This window comes from Lagenorhynchus albirostris, chromosome 15 (assembly GCF_949774975.1).
Source record: "Lagenorhynchus albirostris chromosome 15, mLagAlb1.1, whole genome shotgun sequence".
NCBI lineage: Eukaryota > Metazoa > Chordata > Mammalia > Artiodactyla > Delphinidae > Lagenorhynchus > Lagenorhynchus albirostris.
This window is the reverse complement of record NC_083109.1, coordinates 28,762,471-28,785,408: the sequence shown is the minus strand read 5'-3', so window position 1 is coordinate 28,785,408 and position 22,938 is coordinate 28,762,471. Positions and strand designations below refer to the sequence as shown.

Below are 22,938 nucleotides of genomic sequence, written 5' to 3'. Positions count from 1 at the left end.
TCATAGTTATTTGCCTTTTCCACTTTCATTCTCTCACAAGTGTACTGTGAAGTTTTCCAGAAGTTACATGATGAGTGACATAGCACCAGTCTACAAAGCAAAAGCAAATAAGAATCCAGCTGACTATCAAGGCAGTTGTTAAGATTTGCAAAAATATAAAACAATGCCACTCTACTCACTAAATACGTTTTTGAAAAGTCATTTTTCATAAATTATGTATGTTAATATGTAACTGAATTACTATTCATTTGAAAGGAACGTTTAAAACATTTCTCAGTTTTAATTTCTAATACCAATACCCGTAGATATAACCCAAAACAAAAACTCTGGAATCCTCAATTTCAGGAGTGCAATGGGGCCTTCAGACCAAAAGCTTTGAGAATCGTTGGCCTACTCTCTCACGGTCTCCAATTCCACCCCTTCATTCTCTCTGAAACCCACTCTAGTTAGGGTTCTCCTCATTATGAGCCACCAAAATTGCTCACGAACACTAATGACTTCCCAATCGCTAAATCCAATGGTCAGTGGCCAGTCTCATCTCATCTCACTCAGCCTACCTATAGAACACGCCACGGCTGATTCCTTCCTCCTCCTGAGGTCTTTTCTCCACCTGGCTTCCAGGACACCATGCCCAGGTCTCCTATACCTCTGGCTTCCTTTCCTTCTCTCCAAGCTGTTTTGCTTTGAAATCTTCTCTATGCCCACTTTAGAACCTTGGTCATCTCAAAATTTGTACCTCTAGACCATTCTCTCCTCTGAATTCTAGACTCATACAACAGCCTACTCGACCTCTGTACTTGGTCACCAATGATTATTTTTCTTTTTCTGCCGAGCTGCATGGGTATGCAGGATCTTAGTTCCCTGACCAGGGATGGAACCAATGCACCCTGCAGTGGAAGTGTGGAGTCCTAACCACTGGACCACCAGGGAAGTCCCTCAACTTCTGTACTTGGATTCTAAACAGGCATTCCAAACTTTCAGATGACCAAGACCTAACTTTCTCCAGTCAAATCTGTTCTTCCCCATCTCATTTGATCCTCTCTATCCTTCCAATGGCTTCCAAGGCCAAGAACTTGTAGTCATCCTTAATTCCTCTCTCACATCTTATGTTCAATCTAGCATGAAACCGTGTTGGTTGACTTCAAAATTCACCCAAAATCCAATCATTACCTCCCCTGTTCCACTGTTCAAAGCCACCATTATCTCTCACCTGGGTTATCATAGTAGCCTCCCATCTTGTCCCCTCACTTGCTCCCTTCAGTTTACTTTTAGCACAGCAGGTACAGTGATCCTTTCAAAAGATCAAACATCATACAGCTGAAAACACACCAATGACCAGAAGATTAAAAGCCAAAATCCTCACAGTGGCCTACAAGGGCTATTCTAGTTGACTCCTAATTACCTCTCTAGCTTCTTTTCCTATACTCTCCTCCCTGCTCACTCTATCTAGCCTTCAAGCTATTATAATGGCTATTGCCTCTGTCTGGGATGTTTTTCCTCCAGAAATCCTCATGGTTCACTCCCTCTACTCCTTCTAACCTTTGCTCAAAGGTCACTGTCTTAAGACCATCCCTGATCTCTTCCACTTGGAAGTATACCTCCATCCCTCACCTCCCTGCATTCTGATCTCCCTTATCCTGGTCTATATCCCTCCACTAACCCACAGCTAAGTTATGTCTGTCTCCCCAGTAGATGTAAGCTCTACAACTGTAAGAATTTTTGTTGGTTTTGCTCACTAATGTATCTTCTGTGCCTGAAATAGTCCCTGGCAAATAGTTTCTCAATAAATGTGGTGAATGAATATATGGAATTAGCTTCTCCATCTATAAAGCTTGATTGGGAGAGAGGGGAGTTTAGACTCAATAGTTCCTCCCAGCTCAAGCCTCTGATTCTCTAACCAGCCAAATACTCATTTATACCACAACTGATTTGAACCTCTGGCACTACAAGGCTCAGCTCCTGGTCACAAAGACCAGGGCCCTGGACCCGGCCCACAGTTCTAAGTGCCCAGCTAGGACAGGGCAGCATAGGTACCAACTGACCAAGCACTGTCCTCATTAGTTGTCAGAGTCTGGGACACTTGGCCGTAACTATGTTTCTGATCTTTTCTCATCCCAAGGTCACCTATTTCTCCTACCTGAAGCAATCACTGCTATTAAGCTTTAACTTTAACTTTGCCCTGCAACAAAGCACAAATCCCAAGTGTGGATGTCCAAGTGGGAGCCATGATTTCAATTAGTTATGACAACCCCATAATCCTAACCCAAATTCAGATCCCTCTTCCAATGACAACCTTCTTTCTACCCCAGGGCAAACTTGAATTCTAAGAGGTTTTTTTAAAGTAGAAAAGATGAGATGGAAATGGAAAGTGACAGCATGAAATACAATTAAAATACTGCTTAGCCAACCCTTTTTAGGCTCGAACATGGTACTACCCCAAACCTAGCTTTAAGAACGCTGTTCTCTTACTCACTGGGCAGTAGGACAAACTGGCCTGGCACCTGGAAGATCATGTTTGTGGAATGGAAGAATTAAACCTGGAGTGACTCATTTGAGAAGTAAGTTCACTGAATACTGAAGTATAACCAGGCTCAAATCAGCATTAACCAATACCAACCAGAAATGTGAGGGTGATGAAGGGAAAGAAGGGACTAAGAACCCACCTAGGTAATGGAGGGCTCTGTGCCCCAGGTGCTGAGGCTCCTTCCTCATGACCACTGGGATCTGCTTCCACCCCCTATCACCTCCTCTCAAGCCTTCAGCAAAATCTAAGTCTAGCTTATTTCCAGTTTGCCATCTTGATACTAAGAAAAAAGGGGCTGGGGGGGAGAAGGAACATGAGTTAAGATATACCTGCCCTTAAATTAGTAGGATCGTGGGTAAATGACTTAACCCTTGCAGGGTTGCAAAGGTGAAACAAAATGGTACATGTGAAAATACCTAGCATTCATGGTAAGTATTCAATGTTCTTTTCTTTTCCATTCCCTTTAAGGAAAATGAATCAAACCTGACCAATACGCTAGCCAGCATGTATATCTACTGACATTAATCTCCCAACATCTATTACTTCCTTCTACTTCAATATTGGCCAGTTGCCTTGCCAATTCTGCCCCAAAGATCCAAGCACTCCTCTATCCTCAGTGCTACTACATTTAGGTTCAACAACATCCCTTACTAGCGTGAATCAAATAATTGGTCCAACTGGTCTCCCAATCTCCGGTTCAAATCAGCTTACACATGCTGAAGCTCTTAATGCTACATTGCTCTGCTCTGCTTTGCATATGGCTCCCAAATGCCTACTAAGTCAAGGTCAAATTCCAGGGTCCCATGTTTCACCTTATTTCTAGTCTTATTTCCCTTGCTCACATCTCAGACTCTGGTCCAACTGAACTACCAGTGCTGTTCCTGGTACACACTTTTGGATTATCCACCTCAGCTCTATCCACGCTCCAGCAGGCCACTGTCCTCCCCAGCTACCACCTGTCTACTACATCCTTCACTACTCCAAACTGCTGGAGGCTCTCCAATATGCTAGGCTCCCGCTGGCTTCAGGTCCCTTGCAGAGGCTAGGCCTTTTACCTGGGATGCTCCCCTCAGCTTCCAATTCCCTACTCTTGCTTCTGGGCACTATTCCCTGAAAGGTCAATTTCCTTACGTTCGTTGCAAAGCAACTATGATAAATACTGATTTAATGTTTCTCTCCTTGACTAAGCTGCAGAAGTCATGAGGATGGGGTATGTTTTCTGATTTTGCTTACCACTGTTATCCCAGAGCCTAGCACGGTACTTGACAAATGAAAGCCCACAATCAATCTGTTAAATAAGCAAAGGTTTCTCTAAAAGAATAGTCACTCACACACTGTTTATAGTATCTAAAATGGAGAAATGGACATGTGCTATCTGAAGTGGGAGAATGGTTACGTTACTGTACCTATAATAGAATGTCAAGTACTGAAGGCCATGCTTTCAAAGTATGACATGGAAAATGCTTGGGTTAGAGCTGAATGGAAGAGCAGGAAACTAAACCTAAAAGAGCATGATCTAAACTATGCAGAATTGGATGTGCGAGTAGGAAGGATACAAATTGGGGACAGTGTTTATATGCTGAAAAAAATGTCCGTACTTCTTTTGCACATTTTTTACAGTAAGCATTTATTGATGAGAAAGTATTTCTAAAAAACTTAAGAGACTCAGCTCAAATGCAATGTCTACTCAAAACTTCCCTAGACTTTCTCATTTGTACTCAAATAACCCCTCAATTTCTTCATTGAGACTTGGGAGGAATCTTTGGTAACCAGCACTTAGTTCTCTTCAACGCTGCATTTGCCCCCAACTCCATACCCCCCGCCTCCCTGGGCTCAGATTGAAGAATCCAGTAGTTCAGGAAGTGTGCATGCAGAACAAAAAGAAGTACACTCACCTAGTTTAAAAACACCCAAGATGCTTTGCCCTGAATTTTAAGCAGCACATGTGACCTGGTCCATTCTGGTTTCAAGTTCAAAGGCATCAGGCCGGTCCTGTGGGTTAGCAGCTAACATATCTTTCAAGAGCTGCTTGATCCCCTCAGACATGGAAGTCCTGCGTTTCTGGGGGATGTGCAACTCCATCTTTGGGTTTTCTAGCAGCGCCTCACCAACAGGGACGATCTCAGTCCCCTGTTTGATATAGGTCCCCAGGAGCTCCTTCTTGGTCTCAGAGTCAATGAAAGTGATTCTTTCTATCATTGCCCAGATGATAATGCCCAGGGCAAAGATGTCAGCCTTGGCTGTGTAGTGTCCCTCCCAGACTTCAGGGGCCATGTAGAAGTCTGAGCCACAGGCTGAGGACAGCCAGTATTTATTCACATTCACATTTTTGTTGTCTTGATTGCCCTCTTTACCTCGGGGGGCCAGCCCAGCACAGACCTTGCTTAGTCCAAAGTCTGCCACCTTGAGGATGGGGGTGCCAGACCGCTCTGTGATGAGGATGTTGTCTGGCTTTAGGTCCCTGTGCACGATGTGGTTTTTGTGCAGGAAGGCAATGGCGCTCGTGAGCTGTAGCATGAAGCTCTTGTTGGTGGCTGGGTCCGGCCTCCGGGACAGGACATACTGATTCAGGTCTCCACCTTCACAGAACTCCATGACAAACCAGAGATAGCAGGGCTCCTCAGCATAACCCAGGATCCTTTCTCCTAAATCAAGGGAAGACCAGAAAGAGCCCAAGTGAGATGGACACAGTCACACCACTTGTAGACTAAAGGGCTGTAGCATATTAGAGTAGGAGTGACAGTGATGACGATCGCTCCAATCCAAGAGGACCAGCATAACTGGCACGGAGCCAACTCTGCACAACAAGGCCCATCTCTACTCATACAGGGTGAGTCAAGTGATAACAAGATAAGGGAACCCTGGTTTACTGATGATTAGCCAGGAGGCAACTTAGTTCACCTTTCCCAGTTTCCACTTTTGCTTCTTCACCTGTAAATGGCCATGTGTAACACAGAGTACCAACACTGGCACCTGACGTTCAATTTAATATTTACTACCACCCTAGGAGGTAGGAAGAAATAGCCCCATCTAATAAAATGAAGAACCTGAGGCTCACAGCGACTTAAGAGTTAACAGACTCAAATCCATGACTGCAGCGCCACTGTGTTTCATTATACTGTCTCCAAACAGCCAGCACCATACCACCCACGTCTCCCAGGGCTGCTGCTGAGACGAGGGAAAATATGTGAGAAGACCGTCAAATGTCTGTTACTCCATGCTAAGCCAAAGACCTTCCCTCCCTTCCTTCCTTCCTGCCTAGTGTAGGGATTCTTGCCGATGCAACTAGAATGGCACTACAAGTTTATTTCAGACACACTCCAACTCAGTGTTTTCTGGTAGCCCACCACATGCCTATAGCACAAGTTAGGTAAGTGACAGGCCCATCTCTATGAAGTTTAGTTTGAAGGAGATAACGGATGTTTAAAACAGCAAGCATCATTAGCTGTGCATCTGCATCAAGGTCAAGTTTTACGAACAGTGAAGGGTGGGTAGGAGTCACCAGATCTAAAGAAGTCCGAAGGGGCAGGACTTGAGTGACCCCTAAGAGACAGGCAGTAAATCAGCAGGGAGAAGCCAGAAGGAAACTCTAGGCTGAGATGGGATGGATAACGAGGCACAGGAATAAACGGACCAGAGAGGTGTACATAGGAAGTCTGAAGTGGATGTAAGATGTCATCAAGTTATGTGGAAACTTGAAACTCCAGCTCTGCCTTCCTCAGAAAGTCTTTCCTTTTGAACCACAGAAACTCCAGGAAAGCTGCTGACTGGCATCTCCAAACAAATCCCAATACACTTTATAAAGCAATTAACGGTACACTGAAGCCTTAGCATGAAGTTATTTGGTGACTGCAAGAGCCCAAAAAGCTTGAGCCTAAGTAGGCAGGTGTCTCATCTTGCTGATGAGGCTGGGTCAGCCCCAGGTGGTCACATGAATCATTCGTGACTGAGCCAGACCCTGAGGAAAAGTCCTCTGATCCCCCGTACAGTGTCTCCATTCTACCACAAATGAAGGCTGCAACCCCTCACACAGCCTCTGCCAGAGGGTTTCTTTCACTAGTCATTTACTTTATTACAAAGAGAATGGGTGATCCAGATGAGATGTTGCTAAGCCCCGAAATTACCAAGGAACATAGCCTACAAAAAGCCAGTGGTCTGGAAGTTCTAGGTTGATCCAAGAAGATGACTAGACGGACAAGGCAAAAGCTTTAGGTTTTTCTGTTTTGTTTTGTTTTGTTTTTTTTGTGGTACGCGGGCCTCTCACTGTTGTGGCCTCTCCCGTTGCGGAGCACAGGCCCAGAGGCCATGGCTCACGGGCCCAGCCGCTCCGCGGCACGCGTGATCCTCCTGGACCGGGGCACGAACCCGTGTCCCCTGCGTCGGCAGGCGGACTCTCAACCACTGTGCCACCGGGGAAGCCCAGCTTTAGGTTTTTGACCACGATCTGACAGACCACATTTCCCCTGTAATTATATAATTTGTTTATACTGCTCACAATCAAAAGTCATACAGGTAGAAATAGTTTAGGGCAGATTTTTTTTTTTTTAATCAGTTGTTTCCCATCTCATAATCCTCTTTCTAGGTCATCTGCTCCAGTAGGCTGAGGTTCTATCTAAAAGGACCCCAGGGACTTCCCTGGTGGCACAGTGGTTAAGAATCTGCTTGCCAATTCAGGGGACACGGGTTCAAGTCCTGGTCCAGGAAGATCCCACAGGCCGCTGAGCAACTAAGACCTTGAGCCAGAACTACTGAAGCCCGCTGTGCCTAGAGCCCATGCTCCGCAACAAGAGAAGCTACCACCATAAGAAGCCCATGCACTGCAACGAAGAGTAACCCCCGCTCACTGCAACTAGAGAAAGCCCGCGCGCAGCAACAAAGACGCAACGCAGCCAAAAATAAATTAAAAATAAATAAATAAATAAAAGACTGCAAAATGAAGTGGTGATCTGAGCCCTGATCAATCAACCTAGACTCCCGAGTAAAGACCCATAAAAAGGAGAGCAAGAAATGTTTGGGGGTGGTAGAGCCAGAAAGGAAACTATTAAAAAGGCATCAAATTCCTTCTGCAAAGGCCACATCAGAAAACAGTGAAACTTCTGGTGGGGAAATAAAGGGTGGGGAATGATGATTATTTTATACACAAAGTTGGTAACTATGGCAATTGAAATAAAAAGACAACAACTCTGTAAAACAGACTACATATAAGTCCAGGTTATGAGAATCTAGGGAAAGAAAAAAAAAAGGTAAAAAAGTGCCCTCAGTCAGTGAGTGAGTGGGTAGATGAGACCTGGGATCGAGGGACTTGCTCTGGGGAATGAGCTAAGGTCAGGAGACGCCAAAGAAGGGGGCTGTTTGTAGAGATGACAGAACTGGACAGGAAGCAGACAAAGCATCAGTGAGCATGACAGAATGGAAAGTGGGGGACGTAGCTACTTGTCCCAGAGACAAAAAGCACTTTGCACAGGGTAGGACCTTGGGCTTATTTCATGAGAAGCTGCAGTATGTGTTTTCATGAAGGAATCCCAACTGCCCACAAAAAACATAAGAGGCATGTAAGAATTCCAGCCCTTTCCTTCAGGCAGATTGTCTACTGGGCCTCTCAGCTACCTCTCATCACAGCCAGATGGAGGGAGGGAATGCGGCACTCAACGCACTGGGTGCATTTCTGTTGAGAAGCAAGTAGTAGAAGAGCACACAGTAACAGAAGAGTAATAGAAGACCAGAAGACAGGAGTCTAGCTTGAGACCCCAATTCTGCCCCCGGTTTACTGGGTGGTTTCGAGACTGAGTATGATGGGAAGATAGCTAGAACCTGGGGCAAGTCCCTGAACCTTTGAGACTCAGTCTTCTCATCCATCAAATGAGAATGACACACCACATACTCCTGAGTTAAGTCACAGTCGGCAGAGTATAAGGTACTTTGGGGGAATCACATCCTTTACCATCTCCTACATCATCATTCCCACCAGACCCCAGCCAAGTCCCAGCAAGTCACGGATTTCAATACTCTCAGTGCTGGAGGCCAGAGAATACAGCTTTCACACGTTAGGCAAAAGATGAAACTGAGATCAGAAAATGAAAATGGATGATGATATCACATTTCTCAGGCTGTAATAGCTAAAATCCATATTCTAGCCAGAGCAGGCCACTTTTATTTGGGGTGACCTCTCTACGTAAAAGGTGACCCCTCTCCCCACATCTGTGCAGGTGCATCTGAATGTGTACCTTAGGACCCAGCCTGAAAGCTAACCTACTCGACATGTGCCTGATTTCCCAGGTAACTTTCCTCTTCTGACCTGCCAAAGCCCAAGTCTCATTATTTACCAGGGTGACTGCGCACTGGGGAAGGGAAAATGGTCAAACTTCCAGGGATTATCGAACACTGGTTCTAAGCTGACACAAATTCCTGGAGACTCAAAACGTCACCATGGTCCAGTCAGGGTAGGGGGCCAATAGAGGTCAGGTGACCAGTGGAGTTTCAGCTCAGGTCTGTTTCACAGCGACCCCAGTGGGTCACTGAAGCCACCCTGTGGTTACTTCCCCAGTTTTGGGATGTAAAACTGGAACAAACAGATGCAGACACTAGTAGAATCCTCACATGAAATTCAGTTTTTTGAACTGATTGAAACAAACAAAATTTACTTAAGTTTTATAATTCCCTTGTTTGGTATAAATCTGACAGTTCTGTAAGACTAAAAAGGGCTGAAAATTTAGCTGCCCAGAGCTGTAGAAAAGAGAGTGTTATTTGAAGGTGATAGGATTTGTGGCAAATCAACCTTTGAGAGCCCACTGGGTTCCAGGAACTATTTATCACAGCCGTGAGTGGTTGGTAAGGTGCGATCCTGCACAGCCACATCCCTCCACCAGAATGTGCTAACTCCCAGGTTACAGGGGGCAAAGAAATGCACTTTGATCAGCGGCAGGCCTACCTTCAGGGGCGTTTTATTACCTTTCCCAAGTCCAGTAGCCAGAAGACCACAAAATAAACTCTGTATTTCAAAACATATCCTATACCACAGTTCAAAGGGAAACAATTAAAAAAAAAATCAAGCAAGGGACTTCCCTGGTGGTCCAGTGGCTAAGACTTCGTGCTCCCAATGCAGGAGCGATCCCTGGGTTCGATCCCTGGTCAGGGAACTAGGTCCCACATGCTGTAACTAAAAGATCCCACACTCGGCAATCAAGATCCCAAGTGCTGCAACTAAGTCCCGGCGCTGCCAAATAAATAAATTTTAAAAAATAAAGTTAAAAAAAATCAAGCAGGTGCCTCGCATCTCATTACTCATGGGCATAAGCAGTGGCTGAAGTCTCCCAACAAAATGGGCTGTATTCAGGAACTTGAGGTCAGGAGGCTCAGCATGACGGTAAGTCAGTATGAGCTGTGGAAAGGCAGGCACTTCCTGGAAAGGGATACAAAATACTCAGAATTTTATAAGCCTATTTCCAAGCATCCTCCAGAAATTCGACTTTTTTTTTATATTGAAATATAGTTGATTTACAGTGTTGTGCCGATCTCTGCTGTACAGCAAAGTCACTCAGTTATACATGTACATATTCTTTTCCATTATGGTTTGCCACAGGATAGTGAACACAGCTCCCTGTGCTGTACAGCAGAACCTTGTTGTTTATCCCTCCCCTATATAATGGCTGGCATCTGCTATGCTCTAGTATAAGTACACAGTTATGCTAGAGCATGCACTGCTTGGCAGACCCCAAACATGCGATGAGCAAAAGCCTCTGCCCTTATGAAGGCTTCCAGCCATTGGAAGCAGAATGACTGCAGCTACGAGAATAAGGAAGAGGAGGCAGCTCTGCCTGAGGGGTAGGGAAGGGTGGTTAGGACGAGAGAAGGGCAGGCTGAGAGTAAGCGGCTCATGCACTGTGTTTCCTGGGGTGAAGAGAGTGAGCACACGGCACGGGGGTGTAAGCGTGCAGCGAGGGACCCACGTAACCTGGGGTAATCACAGAAGAGATGTGGTAGGAGATGGGGAGAAATGAGGCTGGAGGTGAAGCTGGAGTCTGCTCATAATGGTATCTGGCAGACTACAAGAATGTGAACTCTAAGAAATGGGAAGTGACTAAAAGTTCTTGAAGTATTTTAGAAAGATAAGCTGCTTATTGAAACTAATAAGTCACCAATGTAAAGTTAGATGTACCGTTTAGGTAAGACATCCAAGCTGTTGACAACACTCTGGTTTGCCACTGACTGAGTTCTGATTTCAGAGATGTTAACATGTGGAAGAACACGTCTGAGAATCGACGAAACAGGTTCCCTCTGGAGGCAAGAGGAGTTAGAAATGGAAGACAGACTAGAGGCCAAGAGATGCATCAGGAGGTCCTGAAAGCTGAAGAAGTGAGGGCTGGCCAGGGAGGAGGCAGGAAGGGGATGGGAGAAAGGTCTTGGAGGTTTAGAATCAACAGAACTGAGCAACTCGTCACTTCACATGTGATGGAAGGAAGGAAGAAGCCAATCCTCTCTTCTTACTCCCAACTTGCATCTACGTACATGACCCTTTCACAAGTGAGGAAACTGAGGCTCAAAAGATTAAATAACTTGCCTTCGGTCTCACTACAGTCTCACAGAGGCAGACCCCAGAGTCTCCACAGCCTGGATTCCTAACCCTGATGCTTTACTGCTGCCTCTCACTGCCTGCAGCAGAAGTTAACACCTGGATGTTCCACTTCCCACTGTGACAGTTCCTCCTTAAGTACTCTTATGGACGCCCCCAAGGAGTTCAATGTTCCTTAAGTCTCCAGTATTGATAGGCCAACCACATAACTCACTGATTCATTTTTCACAGAGGATTAATTATGATTTTGATAAGCATGCTGAGATAAACAATTCAGCAATATTTATCACAAGTCTTCAAAATGCTCAACACGACATAAAAATCCCACTCCAGGAATTTATTCTAAAAGAAGAGTACCAAAAAGGCAAAACAAAAACAAAAACCTACCACTACCAGCAACAAAAGGGCACACCAAGCACTAAAGACACACAGAACTGGTATTCCACACAGCACAGTACAAGTAAGGAGTTAGAACAACTGTCCACGAGTAATTAATGGTTAATAATGGCATTGCCACTTAGTTGAATGCTTAAAGGGCCATGTTTTACTTCAACAAAATTTACTTAAAAAGCCAAAAGAGAAGATCACATAACACATCATAAGCATGTTTAATGTGAAGTGAGACATAAGATATAAAATTTGAAAGTTATGTTTAAGAAAATATTATAAAGGAATCCAGAAATGAGGTTTGAATTTGTTATGACCATAGCTATCCCTGCTGATTAAATAAAAATTTTAATATACAACTTTTAACTAAAGAAGTGGTTCAGAAGATCAGTCCTGAGAAGATGCTGAAGATGAGGACCATTCAGCACATTCTCCCAAAATGAGCACATAGACCAAGCCCTCCTCCCAGCCTCAGTGACCTTGAGCTGTGTCACTATAAAGAGGCTGGGTCCAGTGTCAACACCACAGGGTGTGTTCAATTCAAAGTACTTCATTAATCAAATGTCTTTGTGCACTACAGAACACACCCGCTCAGGGTGGCTGCCAGGGCAAGATGCAGTGTCCTGTAGAGGCCAAGAGGCCAGTTAGGAACTCTCAGGCCCAGGGGGAAAGGAGAAGGAGCCAGCCAGGCCTGGGGTCAAAACCACCCACTCCCACACTTTCATGGCTAATGTGACCCTGGGCAAACTGCTAAAAAAGACCCCATGAATATTTCATTTTCCATAAATTGGGAAGAGACACTTACCTCAATGGGTTGTTGGGAGGCTTAATTGTGACATACGAAGCCTCTTGCAAGGTGCCTGGACACCAGAGCAGACAACTACTGGGTGTTAATCATGTTAAAAATTGCAAAGACATCTGGATATAAACCTAGAGCCTGACCTTTCACCACTGTGGGAATGGACAAGTTACTTGACTTAATGGATCTTGATTTTCTTGTGTGTAAAACCAGGTTACAAAAACTCCAACCTAAAGTGGAGAGGATTAAATGAGAGGATGAACCATAAAAATCTAAGGTTAGCTATTAGGACTTGGAACATTGCAAGGCTCTTGTTAAAAATGCAGATTCCACTGGCCAGGCAGACTGGGGAGTAGGGCAGTCCTGGTTTTCTCTCTCCATGTGCAATGGTCCTTGCCACATGCCTAGCCTTACTGCGTGCCAGGCTCACTTCTGGTTTACCCTTTTACAACTCCTCCTTCCCTCCTCTAAACTTAGTCCACATTCCTGCCAGCTGTCCCCCCTAAAGCACCTCTCACGGGCTGCAGTGAAGTATCATTGGTTGTGCTGTGCCCACCTCCTCCCTTAGACTGGGCATCACAGCGGAACGAGACCATGTCTCTGGGCTCCCGCGATGCACCTCACACACATTGAGTAGGTGATCAATAACTGGGTGAAATGAATCAAGATGAGAACTGTTAGCTGGAGAGGCTTAAAACAGAGAAATATCAGAGAACATTCTAGTATAGGGCATGAAGAATGTTTAGATTAAGACAACTATGTAAGCATCCAGAATTTGTGAGTTACTGAGGAGGGCCCGTGGCTAAATACCACCAAAAGCCAAGTTCGAGCTGAAAATAAACTGATGTTCTATTGGGAAGCTAAGCTCTCTTTGAGAGTGTACTTACACTGTAAAAAGCCCTACCCAATACAATGCCAATTAATCAAAGCTCTCAAGTAAGTGTTGCTTCTATCTCCTGGGGCTGGTATCTAAAACCCCCAATGCACACAGAAGGAAAGCCGTCTGTCAGTAGCAAGAGAAAAGGAAAGTCTGTGTGGTTGTCCCAAGACAATCGAGAGCAGAACAGAAAGGAGGCAGAGGGTCCCTGGCAGCTGAGACCTAGGGGAGGCACCAGTAGAAATCAGCAGTGCCACAAGTACTGGTTAACACATAATTGAAAATAGATAGTAGCCATTAGCTTCTGAGTAAAATATGATTACACCCATTTAACAACAAGAAAAACAGGAGAGCCCAGAACTTAAGCCACCTGTCCCAAGAGTGCAGCGCAGCTGTGAAGGAAAGCGGACTCAATCCAGAATGCCGGGGCTTGGAGCCTGGCTTGGTTCTGCTTAGCTGCTATACATCGGGCAATGTCACTAACCTCAGCGCCTCAAGTTGTCTCACTCGTAAAATAGGGATAATTATAGTATTGACTTCAAAAGGTGGTTACGAAGACTGAAACAGTTAAGAGGCATAAAGCCTTTAGAACAGCTCTTGGCAGACAGCAATCAGTGAGTTTTAGCTTTTATTAACAGGGTGAAACTGGGACTAAGACCTTCCGACTCCCAGTCAATACCAATGTTCTACTGTATCCCATTCATTTCCCGGGACCCTAAATGCTGCCTTTATATGTAGGTCAGGGTAGCCGAAGACTACCATTCAGCTCCCTGCCTCTACCCAGGGATCTCTAAACTCTGAGACCCCAAAGCTGCAGTAGAGAATTCAGAGGTGCTTTCCAGCGTCCTGGGAAGGGGGCACCCAGCTCTGAGCCCAAGATTTCCCTGGGCTCTCAATGGGCTGAGAGGAGTTTGCAGGCCAACAACCCATCCACTAAGACACTGGCTCCCCCTCAGCTTCCTGAGGTCTACCTCCTTCCTTGCTTCCCCAGGCCTCTATGCTCCCAGAGGGAACCTCTACTGTTTTCTGGGACACCCACCACTCATGACCTTGCACGACTGTCATGGCCAAGCCTTCTGCATGCCTCGTGGAGGAAACTCTGCATAGCTTCTTCTAGTGCAGTGTATGGCTCACAGTCACACCGTGCATCAGCGTGCAGACAAGACTGCCTCCCAAGGGCCAAGATTCCCACCCATGTGAAAGCCCCTCCAGGTATCCTGAGTACAGCAAACGTCAAATAATTGGTCAAGCGGAACATGTCACGTTTTACCAAGTTGGGATAAGCTAGGTTCCTGGCTTTTCCAAACTTCTAATTATTCAGTTTTATGAGCCTTGACAGTTTGTTGTGGATTTTTTTTTTTGTCTTTATTTGCTGCTATTTGTATAAGGATCAGTGTGCACTTTGTAGAGAGCATCAGAATTTCTCAGTTTGACAATGAGCTCTGGCATGCCTGCTGTCTAAGTGGCAGTAATCTTGAATTCAGTTTTAGGTGCAATCAGGACAGGGTCCTTTGGCAATGGAAACAAGGGGATAAAAGCAAACTGTTAACCCTTTTTTAATTAAAAGTTCTTAAAAGTTAAACAAAGCCACCAACCCATCAACCAAATAATTTACAGGATTGTTAATCTGGTTTAAAAAAGCCTGGGAGACTGGTTTGAATACTACCACTAACTCATCTGGGGCAAGTCCTGTCTCTTTTCTGGGCTTCAATTTCCTTCCCTGTGAAACAGAAGGCCAGATCAGACATCTAAGATGGCTCACTACTGACTGTCTGAAACTTCTGTTCTCTATTTAATGCTCTGGGTAGGACTTTTTGGTCTTTGTTCAGAGAGAAAGGAAGGACATAAGACATAGAAGTCTATCTAAGTGGAGAAGATGAAGAACTGCATTAAGAAGTCCCCTTACCCCTTTTTTGATATTGGTTTATTCATACATAATTTTTTAAAACTAGAGAAATGCCTTCTGGTGGAGTTGATACCTGGAGAGGGGGGAGGAGAAAGGAGACAGACAACCATTCTCTATTTGTTCTCTATTTGGCCAAACTGTGAAATAAATAGCAGTCTCTTCTCTACCTATTCATGTGTTCCTAGGCCCCCTTCTTTCAAAGCCCACCTTCTCTGCTAACTTCTGGCTAACTCCTGATTCTTATTCTTGTTAATATGTACAACACAGAACAAAGCCATTAATGAGCCAACTTGCCTTTTCTTCCATGACCTTGATTAGCATTTGAGTCTTCTACATGTCCTCAAACTTCAAATTAATTTCCTTTGGGACAAAGAGTTTTTTTTTTTCCTCTGCAAATACCACCATAGGGATCTCAGTAAAAGTTTGTGGATTTGGTTCATTGAGACTTTAAGGCAGATTAACACTTTTCAGTCTATTCAAAATTATCCTAAATTGCAGGAGTCGGGGCAAGAGGTGACCGCATCTGTTTACAGACAGAGCTGAACCAGATTACTTGCAAACTAGAAGGAATCTGCCCCGACGGCATATCAGGACTGCTAAATTTTGGAAGCTGAAGTCTGGAAAACTTAACCTGGAGTAATTTGGATATTTGTTCTCCACTTTAATACTGATAGCAAAAAGCTTAACGCCTATTAACTGCTTGTTAAATTTACACTTGACACGTAAATCTGAATATCAGTTTATAAGCAGAGGCAACATGCGTTGTCTTTACTGCTCTCTCCCTAAGCCCAGAATATTAACTGACCCATGGTAGAGGCTCATATATTTAAGACTCCAAATAACTAAAAGGGACATATTAAGTATGTGGGCTAAAGCAAAATATTTCGTTTCTTTTAGGCCTCAGTTTTAGTTCACAAAGGGAGGAAGAAAATACCAGTGTTTCTGTCAACTTGGCGCTGCCTACAGTACAGGAAACAGAATGTGTTCCATGGTCAAGTTTGGGAAACTTGAACAGGAACATTGTGAATTTTGAAGGGGATGACAGTGGAAGAAGATTCAAAACGTAGCCTGAACTTACTGAAGCAGCAAATTTCTCCTCATCTGGAGCACTTGTTGACATTCCCAGGCTGCACAGCAACCCTATGACAGAGGAACCCTCACCCTATTAATAAAGGAATGCTCCCCACAGGTTTGAAACAACTTGTCCCATGCAGTCAGCTGAGACAAACTATGACTAAAAGTGAGTCTAACCCCAAAGCCTGTGTTATGCTGCCACTGTTTACTGCGGAGTTTTGACAAATTCTACAAGTGAGGAAAGTTTGAACAGTATACGTAGGGACACAAAGCAAAGACTTCCAACCCAGGTTGAAGTTTCAAAACTGGTATCAATGAGCTGAGGATAGAAGAGGATCCTTTGGAAAAGCAAACTCCTACATCCCAAGGCAGTCATGTAAGTTGGAAGTCCAGACCATTCATTAACCACAGAAAAGACAGTCTGAGAGTGAAGTGAAGAGCCTGTAGAATACAGGTAAGCTGAAAGAATCTCCTGGAAAGTCTTTTCAAAACAAATATATTTACCCTGGAGAGAAGGTGGGCTTTTCAGGATGGATGGAGCAGGGATGGGCATAAAAAGTAGAAGCCTATTTTGAAAAAGGACCCCGGGTAATATTGAGCATGTCCTCAATCCGCTGTCAAACAACTGACCTGAAACAGGACCAGGAGTTCTCTTGGGATGGGCCTGGAGGATCTTATAGTCAGTCAGGCAAAAGCTCCAAACAAAACGCCCTATCCAACCCCACCCCAAATCCTACCTGCTCTTACTAAGGTCAGATCTAGATCATCCTTTGGGGAGGGAGGAAACCATTAAACCTTTTAAAAGGATTGAGGCCTTGAATCAAGACAGATCTGAGTTCACATCGCTTAAGCTATGAAAAATTGTAAACAAACCAGGAGTACAACCATACCTCCCTTACAAGCTGATTAACCTTCATCAACTTAGGTTCGTTCACCTCTAAACCTTAGTTTCTCCACTTATAGAAAGAGAAGAGGACTTACTTTTCAAGTTATACCTCAAGTCACTCTGTAAGAGATCTAGGGCAGAGCTGAGTCTCAGATTAGCAACTTCTCCCCTGAGGAAGTCTCCTCAGGCCTTCCTAGCCCACTGGCTCTCTCTTCTATGAACAGACCCTTGGCTACTTGTAGTTTGAACAAGGCACGTGAGCACTCAGGATGCACACACTCCCTAACTGCAGTTAAAACCCCGAAACCAGGACTAGCCCTCCCAGGACTGCAAAATCCCCTTGCTTCACTGAGCCCCATCGTCCCTATAAATAAAACCACTTGGAAGCCAGCCTCAGAGGGTGGCTGTAAAAGGGAAGAAAAAGCTGTTAGGTGTGTTGTGTGACAGCTCTCGACCCACCTGTGGAGTTATTATTCTGCAGGCCCCTAGAGGACCTAGGCTGAAAACTGCCGGTTTGCTTGACTGCCCTGGGATGAAGGGCTGGTGGGGGGTGGGGGGGGTCTCAGAGGAAAAGGAAGACCAGGAAACAAGAGTTAGCCGGGTGGAGCCGGAGGGTGTCAGGATTTTTGGAACCAGACAGGGAGCGGGTGTGGGTGGGTCCAGCAAAGTTTTTTTGTTTGCTTTGGGAGGGAAACAGAAGAGGCCCTAGAGTGTGAGGGGGCTCGGCAGTTCTTCCACCGACTCTGAACCCAACGCCCTCCACTCCCAAGTCCGACCTTAAAAGTGCTACACGTTTCATAGTAATGGTTCACACTTATGGAGCACTTCCTACGACAATGGTTAGCACTTAATGAGCCCTTGTTATTAAAATACCAGCTAACATTAGTGCCGGGGACTAATCATGGATCCGGAGAGGAGGAGAGGAGAGGGCGGCCCGAATGTCTGCCCCGGAAAGGAGGGTGTGTCGGGTCCAGGGCGACAGAACCGGGACCAGGGTCTAGGGGTCAGTTTGGGCCGAGCCCAGCAGATTCGTGGGTCCAGGCCATGCGTGGCCAGGGCGGCCCTCGGCATTCCTACCTTTGAGCGAGGTTTCCACCAGGCGCAGGTAAAGCTGTGAGCTCTTGTTGCCGTGGCTCATGCGCTGGGCTAGCCCGTTGCGCTGCAGGACGCACTCCTCAAACTGCACGACGTTTTGGTGGCGCCGCTTGAGGCTGGTCAGGGCCCAGAATTCGGCTAGCGCCAGCTCCACGTTCTCGGGGGCGTCGCAGCGGATCTTCTTGACCGCCACCCGGGCCCCGCTGCGCCCGGCCACTGCCTCGTACACCACGCCGTAGCTGCCGCGCCCGATCTCCGCCAAAAGGCTGTAGCGCGGCCGCGCCGACCCGCCGCCGCCCTCCGGCCGCCGCCGCGCCAGGTAGGCCTCGCCCGGGGCCTCGGCCGCCACCGGATCCATGGCCTGGGCCACAGCCGCCGGCCTCAGCTTCGCGCTGAGCGCCCGCGGCACTGGGCTTCGCCTTTTCCGCTCGGGGCTTTGTGTACCTCTGCGGGCGCCGTCCTCCTCCCCCGTTTCCATGGCTGCGGGCGGCGGGGGGAGCAGCAACGGCGCTGCCCGGGACCCCCCTGCCTCATCCCTCCGTCCGGCCCCGGGACGCGGAGGAGCGGGACCCTGGATTGTGACCTGCGGGCGAAAGAATCGGTTAAACGACCAGGCCAAGGCCGGGAGGCAAGCAGCGCAGGCCTCAGGGCGTCCCACCACCTCCTCCGGCCGCCACGGCCCCTTTAAGACGGAAGGCACGGCTGCTGACTGAACGGGGGAGGGGAGGGGAAAGCGGGAAAGACGAAACCACGGGGCACTGGCTCAGAGGGGGAGCCGGAAAGAAAAGCAGAAACTCCCCGCCTTTTCAGTTAACTTATTGTATAGCAATACGAGAAACAAGGACTCGCAGCTTTCGTGACTTATGAAAATCGCCCTTAAGAAGAAATTCGGACTGTGGAGATCTTTTTTCCGCTTGGCTCCCTCTGGGATGCCCCTCCCCGCGTCCCGTCCTGTGTTCTCCCGGGTGTAAACAGTCCATTGAATTAAGCCGGAGCGGAGCCCAGCGGACCGACCCAAGTCCCGCCGGGCTGCGGGTGTAAGGGGTTGGCTTGAAAGTCCGGAGTCCCTGAGCGCGCCCAACCGGGGGCCCAACTGCCCTCCCCAGACGCCCGAGGCGGCGGGCGTAGTTCCAGTTTGGGTGCTAGCTTTCACTCCGCGGACCGCGCCCTTACCTGGCCTGCGCCCTTCCACTTCCGGGCAGCGCGTTTCCCCTCTAAGGCCCCCAGCTGGGGGTGGTCCGCTCCGGGCCAGGGCTGCTTCGGGTACCTAGCCGGGCGAGAGACCGTGGCCCGGGTCGGGCGTGCGACAGAGCCTGTTGCTGTACGGGTGACGGCAGCGGTGCTCTCGGGGGACAACTGGGCGTCAGGGCTCCCGCGGCTCTCCACGTGTTCGCGCCAGCTGAGCCCTTTACGTAACCTTTTTATATAAGCCGCATGTCCCGCCCGCACTCGGGCCAGCGGGGGCTCCTGGTGGCCCATCCCCCGGGAGGCCAGCCGAGTACTGCGCCGCCGGGGTCCTGCCAAGGTCGGCCGACCAGTAGCAGCCGGGTGAGCCCACTGCGGGGCCGGGGCCCAATCACAGGCGAGAACACCCAACCAACAAAAAACTGGCGCCAAATTCCCGCGATCGGGCAGCGGCCTCCGGTCTCCGCAGCCGCCTGCGCACCGCAACCTCCTCTCTTCCTTGCCTGCGCTGCATGAAGAGGAGCTGTACCCAGTAGGCCCTAATAAATACTGATTGGTTGATTGGATTGGTCGGTTTAATTGATTCATAGGTCTTGCCTGGGAACCGCCCGCACTGGGATGGAATCCACGCCCAGTCTCCTATTAAGCCCCTTGATCCTGGGCAAAACATTGCCCCACTTGGAGCCTCAGTTTCCCCTTCTGAAAAATGGGTAGACTCGACCTTGCCTCCCAGGGTTGATAGCCCCAAATAAAAAATATATATTATATAAAATATTAATATATAAATAAATATTAATATATAAATATTTAGATTTTGATACAAATCTGAAGTGGCTAATTGGGTGCAGGGCTGAGAGTGCTGAATGCAAGCTCCATTTAGACATGAATCTTTAAATATTTTGTTCACTGCTTTGTACCTCAGTGCTGAGTAGGTGCTCCATATTTGAATCTACAGATATTGAGTGCCTATAATGTGCTAGGCACCGTTTTTGTTCTAAATTGTTGGGGAAAGAGCGGTGAACAAGACAGTCTCTACCTTAGTTGAGGTTCTGTGCCTCGTCAAATCATATGGGTGACTTTGTGCAAATAACACTTTCTTAAGTGTCTCTTGTCCTCATCTGTAATATGGGAAGAACAGTAGTTGAAGGATTCACTGAGGTTAGACAGTTAAAGCGCTTAGAATAGGACAGGGCCTTGCACACATTAAATGTTAGATATTATTAAATAAATACATAGGATCATTTTTGACAATGTAAGTGTAATAGAGGAAAAGAATGAGCTAAAGAGTGCCTGGGGGTTGGGGACAGGCCACTTTGTTAGTGTGGTCACTAAAAACTTAAACTTTTTTTGGATAAAATTTCAAATTTACATATAAATTACAAGAATAGTAAAGAATCTCATATTTTTAACCATAATAATAATTTGTTATATTTTACTACATTTGCATTATCATTTTCTCTCTTGTGTATTTGTTTGTATATGTATTATATATAATATGTTTTTGTATTTTCTTTTCCCCCAAAACCACTTTAGACTAAATTTCAGACATCATTCCCCTTTCATTCCTAAATATTTCTGTGTGTTCTTCCTAAGAACATGGATATTCTCTTGCAAAATCTCAGTACAATTATCAAAATCAAGAATTTTGACAATAATGCAATTCTTTAATATGTCTTCCATATTTAAATTTTGCTAATTGTCCCCATAATATAGCTATTTCCTACGATCCAGTCAGGATCACTTTGCATTTAGTTGTCATGACTCCAGAGTTTCCTTTACTCTAGAAAGGCAGTTAATTATTCAGCTTTTCTTTGTCCTTTATGACCTTAACTTTTTTTTTTTTGCGGTACATGGGCGTCTCACTGTTGTGGCCTCTCCCGTTGCGGAGCACAGGCTCCAGACGCGCAGGCTCAGCGGTCATGGCTCACGGGCCTAGCTGCTCCGCGGCATGTGGGATCTTCCCGGACCGGGGCACGAACCTGTGTCCCCTGCATCGGCAGGCGGACTCTCAACCACTGAGCCACCAGGGAAGCCCTGACCTTAACATTTTTGAAGAGTACTGGTGAGTTATTTTGTAGATGTCCCTAAGTTTAGATTTGTCTGGTATTTTCTCATGATTAGAATTAGGTTATGCATTTTTGGTAGGAATGGCACTGAAAGGAGTTGTGTCCTCAGTGTACCACATCAGGAGGCACATGGCACATTTTTATTCCAATACTGATGATGTTCACTTTGATCATTTGGTTAAGGTGGTGTCTGCCAAGGTACTACACTGAAAAGTTACTATTTTTCCCTTTGTAATTATTAAGTGTCTTGTGGGAAGATATTTTGAGACTACCCTGTTCTTCATCAGACTCTCACCCACTGGTTTTAGCATTCATTTATGGTTCTTGCCTGAGTCAGTTACTCCCATGGTTACAAAATGCTGATTGAAAGACCTCTGTATTAGTTTGCTAGGGCTGCCATAACAAAATACCACTGACTGGGTGGCTTAACGGAATTTATTTTCTCACAATTGTGGAGGCTAGAAGTCCAAGATCAGAGTGTTGGCAGGTTTGGTTTCTCCTGAGACCTCTGTCCTTAGTTTGTAGATGGCTGCCTTCTGGCTGTGTCCTCATAAGACATTTTCTCTGTGGGGATATCTTTTCCTCTTCTTATAAGGACACAGTCGTATTGGATTAGGGCCTACCCTAACTGGCTCATTTAACTTAATCACCCCTTTAAAGACTTTATCCCCAAATGTATTATTGATACATTCTAAGGTACTGGGGGTTGTGAATTCCACATATGATTTTGGCAATGGTGGGAAGAGGGGAATTAAGTCTATACCAGTCTATAACAACTAAATCTATAACAGTGACACGAGCTGAGCCCTCAAGCCAGCCATGCTAAAACTAGTGGAAAGGCATTTCAGGCAGAGAGAGTAAGTACAGAAGCTGTGAGGAACATGACTGATGTCAAATTTAAGCCAATGGGTGAGAATGTGAAATGGTACAACCACTTTGGAGAAAAAAGGTTTGGCGGTTTCTTGTAAAGTTAAATATATATCTACCCTATAGCCCAGTAATTGCATGCCTAGGTATTTACCCAAGATAAATGAAAACTTGTGTTTACTAATACACTTGCATAAGGATGTTTATAGTGGCTTTTTCTATAAGTCCCAAACTGGAAAACACTCCAATGTTCATCAATAAATGAAGGGATAACCAAATTGTGGTATTTTTGTACCAAGAAATGCTGTTCAGTGGGGGAAAAAAAAAAAAGGAATGAAGTATTGATACAACATGGATGAATCAAAATAATTATGCTAAGTGAAAGAAGTCAGGAACAAAAGGGTATATACTGGATGATTCTATATACAATTCTTGAAAATGCAAACGAATTTATGGTGACAGAAAGCAGATTAGTAGTTGGGGTGGGGGAGAGGGGATGGAATACAAAGGGACTTGAGAAACTTTTTGAGGGGATGGATATGTTCGTTATCTTGAAATTACCTTGTGATACTTTCAAGGGGGAATATGTTCAAAACACTTCAAAGTGTACACTGTACACTTTAAATAAGTGCAGTTTTTGTACATCATTTTTGCAGCTTTACCTCAATAAAGTTGTAAAAAAAATGGGGAAAAAGAGTACATA

At 45.9% G+C, this 22,938-nt stretch overlaps 1 protein-coding gene across 3 annotated transcripts in view; it reads right to left on the bottom strand.

The window, feature by feature from the left end:
• The window catches only part of STK35 (serine/threonine kinase 35), a 45,912-nt gene extending 26,102 nt beyond the window's left edge, over positions 1-19,810 (bottom strand). Inside the window, exons 1-3 of one of the 3 annotated variants that reach the window (XR_009535327.1) lie at positions 19,291-19,739; positions 18,100-18,700; positions 4,420-5,169 (exon numbers count right to left, since the gene is read on the bottom strand). Coding sequence is in view for 2 of the 3 variants with exons in the window: in XM_060123244.1 (XP_059979227.1) it covers positions 4,457-5,169; positions 18,100-18,700; positions 19,291-19,596 (1,620 nt within the window). In the remaining variant the exon portion in view is untranslated. Of the gene's footprint in view, positions 1-4,137; positions 5,170-18,099; positions 18,701-19,131; positions 19,229-19,290 lie in introns of those variants that run through there. The other 2 variants (XM_060123244.1, XM_060123246.1) reach the window with 2 other exon arrangements.
• Positions 19,811-22,938: the final 3,128 nt, after the last annotated feature.